Genomic DNA, 9,387 nt, shown 5'->3' with positions numbered 1-9,387 from the left:
GGTAATCGGGATGGATTTGTCAGAGGCAGTGCGATTGGCACAGGATAGAGCAGGGTTTAGGGCTGTTGTACATAGGGTCACTATGAGTCACAAACGACTTGACGGCACGTAACAACGTATATATATTGCTATTGTTATCTGTATTTCTTAGAAGAAATACAATCAGTATACTTTTTAAGAGTGATGATGTTGAGACTTCAGCTTGCTGGATCAGAATGTAGGAGCTGGTGAGATGGAAGGTGAAGGAGGGCCCTCTGTAAGGCAGATTGACGTAGTGATTGTGACAGTGGACTTAAACCTCAGGAGGATTTTGGAGTGGCCCAAGACTGGGCAGTGTTTTGTTCTGTTCTATACAACATCACCATGAGCCAAGGTTAACTCATTGGCAATCAACGTTATATGTGATGCACCCATTTTTAACACAACTTCCAATTATCAAATTCAGAACTAAAGCCAGTTACATGCTACCAATTCTTGAAGAAGAGGTGACCCTTAGGGTCTGCGAGCCTGATAAACAGACACTGAAACTTTAAGGAATCTTGCCTCGAATGCTTTCTATTGCAATATATTTTGAATTCATTAAGCAGATACCACATACACCCAGGATTGTTGAGCTGCAGAGCTTATTCTAGCTTCAGATGAAGAGAATATTTTGATGATATGCAGGCCCATGGACGTAGAAAAACTAAAACAAAAATAAAAACAGACAAGAGTTTACAGAGAGGCACTGAATGATTAAATGTGAAAGGGATTCCTGCCAGTCAGTTTTCCAAAAATCCTGAGGCAAACAGAGTGAGCCCATGGACAAGAATCAAAGATCCGTGCAGACTGTGGTCCTAAGGATTCTGGGTAATCTGGGGTGTGACTAGACAGCCAGTGGGCCAAATACTGCTTCCGGGGATGGTTTTAGAGTCTAGGCCTGCAGAGACAACGAGTCTTCTTTCACCAGATTTCTGACAACTTCAGTTCTTTTCCTGCCAACTCCAGCAACTTTGATAGCCTTTATTCCTTCCTAATGCTTATTATTTTCTTAGAAACACTTTTGGTATGTTGTTATGTACCATCAAGTCAGAACCAACCAATCGATGACCCTCCTGTGGGTCTTCAGAAAAGGCTGTAACTCACACAGGAGGAGACTGCCCATCATTCTTCTTCAAAGTTGCTGGTGGATTTGATCTGCCTTCTTTTGGGTTGGCAGTGCGATTCCCTGATCACTAGGCCACTAGAGCTCCCTAGGTAGAAAAAATCCTCATAAATTATCTGTCTGTCAATCTGTCTATCTAAAGGACACTCATATTGTGGTATTCTGGAAGTATAGTGATGTAAATGAACTCCATTGTTGAAAAATGCATTGGGGAAAATATCTCTGTCTAATCAGCTAGGATAGAGTACAGATGCAAAGAGAATCAATGATTAGTCTTACTTTCAACTTTCAAATCATGAAAATATTATTAGCTAAAATGAATTTAAAATGGAAAGTATCTATCTATCTATCTATCTATCATCTATCTATTCTGAATATAAAGATATGTATATATCTGAATGTATAGATATATTAAACAAGAGTTTTCAATAAAATCTAATAATTAACGTGGGAATATATTTGCAATGTTGTATATACAACATATATAGCAAACCAAATTATAAAAATTATAGCATTAAAAAAGCATTTACTTTGAAAGTTCCCAAAGAGACAGGAAGGGTATTTGATCTTGTCTTTCTTTTCTTTTTAAGTTAAAATAGACTGATTTGGAGGATTTCCTTGGGAAGGTGGTTGTCAACCAGTTGGTGAGATCTTAAGAACTGCAGTTACCTGAGGGATAGTTTCTCATATTTACTGTCATTTCATTTCTGAGTTGCAGATGAGTAGAGTCTGCATAAACCCAGGCTGCGTCAGGTGGACAGAAGGAGCTCTGCTAGGCTAGTCTGTAAGGAGGCAGGCTGCTTACCCAAAGGTCATGCTCTCTGCTGGTTTGCACCCACTAGTCCTTCTGAAGACAAAAAGATGCAAAAATGAGTGAATGGAAATCCAAAGTTTCAGTAAAATTAGTAACCCCCCCCAAACCAAAACAAAAAAAGATGGATAATCTCTCCCTGTGCAATTTACAGCCTCAGAAACCCCCTTAGAGGAGCAACTGAGAGCTGTGCCTGACTTTCCAGCAGTGAGACAAGATGAGCAGTCTCCTCTTGAATGACTCACAGCATTTGAAACCTCACTGGAGGGCCAGCTATAAGTCAGTTCTGACTCTATGGCAAATGATAACATGTTTCCTTTTTTAAGAGATTTACCTATGAATGGTAAAATAAAGTATTCATTTTCTTTTAAGGCGTCTTCTTTTTCTCCTCTGTCCACTGTCTCTCTCCTTCTGCCTCACCCCACCCCTACCCTACCACCAACCCAACACAAACCCCATTTTCACTGAATCTTTCCACATTAGACATTTATTCTGTCTGTGTTCCTGTTGAACAGACGGTTCGTCATGCTGGGTGATGGCAGTGGAGAGGACACTCCATCCTGTAAAAGCACTGTCACTGGGAAGCACCCTGGGTTTATTGAACAGTTGCATTAATATCAGCATGGCACTTAGACAGACGGGGTGGTGTGGAGAGCCCACACAGAGGGAAAAGGCGCCGAAGGTTTGTCTTCTCGATGCCTATTGTCTGCCTGCTCGGAGCAGCTGGCCAAGTTGTCTTCCTATATTCTTTGGGCTTTGCAAAGCCCCATAGAAATCCACGAGATGCTCGCAATGCCTAAGATTGCTCTCTGCTAATCAGATGGTGCCCTCCGCCTTCAGCATATATGTAATATCAGACCCGCAATTACCGAGTCAGCCGGGCTCTAGGCAAAATGTGTTTCTGCTAATTAAACTTGTTGCATTTGAATGGCTTTCTTTGGCGATACTGTATGCACTGAAACTGTTATGAACAATAAAAGAAACCATTTTCTAGCCTTCCACCAAAGGCCTCAAACTGCAGATGGCCGCCCTGTGTGCAAAGCGCTGGCCACTGAATTAATCTTTTGTGTGAGCAAAAGAAGGTAATTTGAATGTTTGAACCCCCTACAGGAAGCTTGTCTCAAAATGAACAATTCGCCAAATAAAGACTAATTAGAGCCTAAATTAATTAGAAGGTGTGGTTTGAAAGGATGTTGATGAGAAGAGTCTGTCATTTTAGACAAATGGAATCGAGCTAAATAAATTAGCCCCCATTAATATCTCATTGTTCTGTGAGCAGCTCTCTTTTAGTGCATTCATTAGAAAGCACCCCTTGAAACAAGCCTTCGCTGGCCATTACGGATTCAGCCCTCATTTCCTGACGCCTAGCACACAGTGCCTGCATTAAAGATATTTCAACAAATCCTCGTGGCTTTGGCAAATTCATATTTATATTTTCTGGGAGTTCTGTTTTTCATCTGGAAAACAGGCCCTGAGTGTTACTGACTTTTTTTTTTTGGTCACCAAATTGTCAGAAGCGAGGAGCTTCACATCAGAAAATGTGGCCAAGGGAAGGGAATAGCACACAGCTGAGCAGGGGCTGCATAGAGCAGGGATGGAAATATAGCACCCAGACCCTCAGACACCCCTGGGTTGAGAAACCCTTTACATCTCCAAATTTGTGTTTTCCTTGATACACTGTTTTGTATTTAAATAAACCATTACTTTCTGATGCTGCCAAATCCTAACAGCTGTCAGGACTTTTAAAAGCTCTCTTCTAAAGCCTCATTGTGAGAATGGGTCTCTCTGTCTGCCTGTCTGTCCGTCTCTCTCTCTCTCTCTCTCTCTGTCCCTATCCCTATCCCTATCCCTACCCCTACCCCTACCCCTACCCCTACCCCTAACCCTACCCCTACCCCTACCCCTACCCCTATCCCTATCCCTATCCCTATCCCTATCCCTATCCCTATCCCTATCCCTATCCCTATCCCTATCCCTATCCCTATCTCTATCCCTATCTATCTCTATCTCTATCTCTATCTCTATCTCTATCTCTATCTCTATCTCTATCTCTATCTCTTGTGTGTTTCTTTTCTGTAAAATGGAATGTGACTCTCTCTTCTCTCCTTCTCTTCTAACAGATGGAGTATTTGGAAGATGCCAGCAAGTCCCGGTGATAGACATATACCAGTATGAAGTGTCACCGGCCGCTCTGCAGCATCTGAGGGCCACCCTGCGGAAGCTCTCCCGAACAGGTACCCTGCAAGTTAGGCAGGATAACTCACTGGGCTGGAAACATTTAGAGGTTGGCCCTGCTAAATAAGTGCTCAGAAAATGACTTTGTTTCTTCTTAAAAATACACAGAGCCTCCAAGGGAGTGAAGCTTTAGAATGGCCTTGAATCGTCCAGTCTAGATAAGATAGCATCTTGGCGCCAAGAAGCGGCCTGGGAGCAGGGATTTTTGCTTGTGAAAGGTTGTCACTCCAGGGCTTATTTTCAAGGGGTAGGACTTTTAGTTGGCTAGTATATGCTCAGCAATTATTTTAGTAATGTCTAGTGTGAGACTTTCAGACAGTAGTATCACCAATATCACATGCAAGCAAAATACTGCTGAAGTCATAACAGTACATTGACAGAGAACTGCCAGAAGTTAAAGCAGGATTTAGAAGAGGCTATATGGTACAGGAATCTCATTGCTGATGCCAGATGAACCTTGTAGAAAGCAGAGAACACCAAAAGAATGTCTATTTGTGTTTTATAGACTATGCAAAGACATTTGACTATGTGGATCATAATGAAATATCATTAGCATTGTGAAAAACAGGAATCCCAGAACATCTAATCATCCTCACATAAAACTTAAACCCTAGACCAAGAAGTGACTCAATGGCACATAACAACAACGGTGAGAAAAGAGAGGTCTTGTGATGTAGTCTCTAGGAGTTTCACTGGTAACCAAAAGGTGGTAACTATCTCTAGATTTGAACCCACTCTGACAGAGAGAAAAAAAAAGTACAGTCCCTTCCCCAGTGATTTATAGTCTCAGAAATCCAGTGGAAGGTCAACTGTGAGCTGACTCCCACTGGCTGGCAATGAAAAGAAGGAGGAATAAGTTTGTGAAGAAGAATCAATGCCATTTGAATTGTGATGTTACCAAAGAATATCAAATATGCCCTGGGCTGTCCAAAGATCAAACAAATCTATGTTCAAAGAAATGCAGCCAAGGTATTCCTTAGAGGTAAGGTTGGTGAGACTTTGTCTCACATACTTTGAGCATATTGTCAAGAGGGACCAGTTCCTGGTAAAAGAGACCCTTTAAAGGTGGAGAATTAACTAAGGAAAGGAAGACTCTCACTGAGATGGCTTGACACAGTGTCAGCAGTGATGGGCTTGAGCATGAGAGAGATTGTGAGAAAGTACATCATAGGGCAAGATTACAATCTGTTGTTCATAGTGTTGCTGTGAGTTGTGTGCGACTGGATGACACCTAACCACTATGACAGCAGCAGTATGAGAAAAAAATGCTACTGGTTGTGATGAGCCGTGTTGGCAGATCCTGATAGGAATAGGAAGTAGTCATGTACTGGTAGGCAGGGATGTACTGCGCTAACCTAATCCAATCCAATAGCGGATCAACCAAGGGCATTGAGAATAATCAGTCTCTGCCTTATTACATTAAAATTTTTGTCATATCATTTTGTTTCAGGAGATTCCTATTACTTCAGAGAAGTGCTACAAAGATAATTTTTTAGAGTTTTTTCATTATTATGCTTCATTCTTGTACATTCCCTCCATCCCGATCCCTCCCTCCACCCACCAAACTTTCAGCCTCGTGATTTCCCCCTCTCCACCCTCATCCCCTTTGCCCCATCCCTTTCCGTCTTTGTATGTGTACATTGATCTCACTGGTTACCTTCTATTTTTACAATAATGGCCTTAATACAGTATTTTTTTCTTATATGCCTGAGTTATTTCACTCAGCATAATGCTTTCTAACCTCTCCCTTGTTATATAGTACTTGTCAAGATCATTGCTCCTGAGTGCTGCATAGTATTCCATCCTGTGAGAGGGAAAGTTATTATTATCTGTTGTTGTGTGCCATAAAGATAGAACTGACTCATATCTGGCGCTCCAGTGGGTTTCCAGAAGTTGTTAATCACATGGAAGGAGATTGCCCATCCTTCTGCCAAGGAAATGGATGAATTTAAGCTTCTAGTGGGTTTTCCGAGGTCATTAATCCCACGGGAGGAGACTTCTCAACCTTCTTCAGAGGAACAGCTGGTGGATTTGAACCTCGTGCTTCTGGGATTGCAGTGTAGCTTGTTATGAGGCCATCAGGGCTCACTGTTATCATCTAGCTCAGCATTATTATTATTCTTTACTTGACAGTAACTGGGGCAATGGAGGTGGATATATTTATGAGTCACAGGCAACTTGACGCACCTAACAATAACAACTACTACAAAATTGTTTCTTAGATAACCTTATCTCTTTCTTTATCCTCAGATCCTTGACTGACATAGGCCAATTTATAAACATGATGAAGTGGCTATAATAAAAAGTGATAGTGTGACACTCTTAGGCCAGTGAAAAGTCCATGTTTCATTCTTGGGGATTAACCAGTTTTGAGCAAGATACCAAATCCAGGCGGTCAGGGACAATGAGAAGTGATCAGCCTTGGATAGAAATCCTTCATATTAACTCTAGTGTCATGGTGCTAGTGGACAATTATGCCCAGGGATTTTTAAAAATTATTTATTATTATTATTTTAATAAAAATTTACAGAGATTTTGGATTTCTGTTCATTCATTGTTGCACTTTTCTCCCTGCCCACTCCTCCTCGCCAGTTCATTCTTCTCTTTGAAAAGTAAAATTCTTTCATTGTTATACAATCCCTCCCCCACAAGTCCATTCCACTATGCATGCTGTGTTAAATAATTTTACATGTTTAAATAAGAGATTCCTGGATTATGTGAATGCTTACTATGTTCAGTTGCTAACCAGAAGGTTACAGGTTTAAGTTTTGAATCTATCCAGAGGCATCTTCAAAAACAGACCTGGAAATCTACTTATAAAAATATAGGTTTTGATAACTTTGTAAAGGAAGTTCTACTTTGGCACATATGCGCTCACCTTGAGTCACTCTTTATTCAGTGGCCACTAATTGGTGTTCAAAGAAGTTTGGGAAACACTAGCAAGTCTAGTTCTTCTTTTTTTAAAATATAAGAATGATTTTTTTTTAAATTAATAAGTATTTAAATCCTGGCCAGCCCTTTACAAAAAGATAAGTTTTAATCACCAAAGAGATGAGTTGAGGGTGGGGGAATGCTTCTCCTAGGTATTTTTTTATTTGTTTGTTTATTTTTAAATTTTAATGAAAGTTTACAGAGACTTTGAATTTCCATTCATACATTGGTGCACATTTTCCTCCCTACCCACTCCTCCTCTCAGTTTACCCTTCTCCTTAAAGATAAAAAAAAAATTTATTGTTATACAATATTCACCCTCCCCTCCAGTCCACTTTACTATGACGCTCTTATTCTAGACTCTTGTCATGAAAATAATACCTAATCACAGCTTTAGTTTGCTTGGCTCCATAGTCAACAGTCTTGGCACCAGCAGCCAGGAAATTAAAAGGCGCACTACTGTGGGAAAGTCTGCTGTTAGGGACCTCTCCAGGGTACTGAAGAGCAATGGTGTCTCCCTGGAGACTAAGGTGCATCTGATGCAGGCGATGGTCTTCACAATCACTTGTTATGCATCAGAGGGTCGGACAATGACCAAGGAGGATAGAAGAAGAATTGATGCCTTTGAGCTGTGGTGCTGGAGAAGAGTATTGAGAATACCATGGGCTGCTAGGAAAACAAACAGATTCGTCCTGGAAAGTGTTAAACCAGGTGGCTTCTTGGAGGCAAGGATTCTGAGGCTCCATTTAACATATTTTGGACATGTTGTGAGGAGAGACCTGTCCTTGGAGAAGGACATCATGCTTGGGAGGGTGGAGGGACAGCGCAGGAAGGGAAGGCCCTTTATGAGGTGGATTGATTCAGTGACTGGGATAATCAGTATGGGTGTGTCAGAGACAGTGTGATTGGCACAGGACAGAGTGGAGTTTAGGGCTGTTGTACATAGAGTCGCTATGAGTCGTGAGCAACTCGACGGCACATAACAACAACAACAACAACATATTCCTTTTAAACAGTTCTCTCCCTCATCTGTCTCAATGCAGTATACATCACTTATCCTCTCTTTTGTTAAGTTCCCCCAACCCTGATGTCAGTCCCATTTTACAACAGTGGCACTATGCAGTATATTTCCTTTTGTGTCTGAGCATGGTGTCCTCCAGAGTCATCCGTTTTGTATACTTCATGAGTTCCTTGTATTTCAAGGCAGCATAGTATTCCATTGTGTGAATAATGTTTCTCTATCCATTTATTTATTGATGGGCACTTTAGTTGTTTCCAACTCTTTGCTGTTGTAAACAAAGCAGCAATAAACATGGGTGTTCATATATCTGCTTGGGTGACAGTTATGATTTCTTTAGGCTATATTCCCAGTAGTGGAAGTGCTGGCAAAACTGGAAAAGTATCTGTAGAAAATTCAAGCAAGATCCATACTTCACACCATACACAAAAACCATCTCAAAGTGGATCAAGGACCTAGGCCTAAAATCAAGGACTATAGACTTTATTAAATAAAAACTTGAAAAAACTCTACAAGTCCTAATCCACAACATGAACAGTCTTCCAAGCATCCTGAAAATTCTACAACAAGGAGAGGATAAAATAGATGAATAGTACCTTCTAAGAATCAAATACCTATGCACATCCAAAAACTTCTCCAACAGGGTAAAAAGGGAAGCCAAAGACTGGGAAAAAATATTTGGTAATGACATGTCAGATAAGGGACTTATATCTAGAATTTATAAAATACTTGAGCACCAGAACAAGATAAACAACCCAATTGAAAAATGGTCACAGGGTGGATATAAACAGACACTTCCCCAAAGAAGACATTCAGATGGCGAACAAACACCTGAAGAAGTGCTCAAAATCCCTACCTCTAAGAGAGATGCAAATCAAAACAACTATGAGATATCATTTCACCCCAGTAAGAATAGCAAAATTCAACAGAGCAGCAAACGACAGATGCTGGCTAGGTTGTGGAGAAACTGGAAGCCTTATTCACTGTTGGTGGGAGTGTAAAATGGTACAACCTATGGTAGGCAGTGTGGCACTTTCTCAAAAAGTTGCAAATAGAAATACCCTTTGATCCTAATTCTTTTTCTTTAATATTGACTATATACATTGTCTTATTAAAAATCCTGAAAACTGCAATAATGAAAATATATTTATGTAACATCATTAAACCCACATTATTGGGCCATGATGCCCTTTCTCTTTGTGAAACCATGTTAATATTTGGCATTCAATTACAGAATATATATATATA

General features: G+C 40.5%; 1 protein-coding gene across 1 annotated transcript in view; it reads left to right on the top strand.

Moving 5' to 3' along the window:
* The first annotated feature begins 1,862 nt into the window (after positions 1-1,862).
* LOC102856993 (receptor-type tyrosine-protein phosphatase N2-like) overlaps positions 1,863-9,387 on the top strand; it is a 1,387,447-nt gene continuing 1,379,922 nt past the window's right edge. Inside the window, exons 1-3 of the mRNA XM_006887690.1 lie at positions 1,863-1,897; positions 2,110-2,147; positions 4,070-4,189. Of these exons, the coding sequence (XP_006887752.1) occupies positions 1,863-1,897; positions 2,110-2,147; positions 4,070-4,189 (193 nt within the window). The remainder of the gene's footprint in view (positions 1,898-2,109; positions 2,148-4,069; positions 4,190-9,387) is intronic.

Source organism: Elephantulus edwardii, unplaced genomic scaffold (genome assembly GCF_000299155.1).
Source record: "Elephantulus edwardii isolate Elephantulus edwardi_28Jun2011 unplaced genomic scaffold, EleEdw1.0 scaffold00060, whole genome shotgun sequence".
In the NCBI taxonomy this organism is placed as follows: Eukaryota; Metazoa; Chordata; class Mammalia; order Macroscelidea; family Macroscelididae; genus Elephantulus; species Elephantulus edwardii.
Note: the sequence above shows the minus strand (reverse complement) of the source record. Positions and strands in the feature narration are given on the sequence as shown.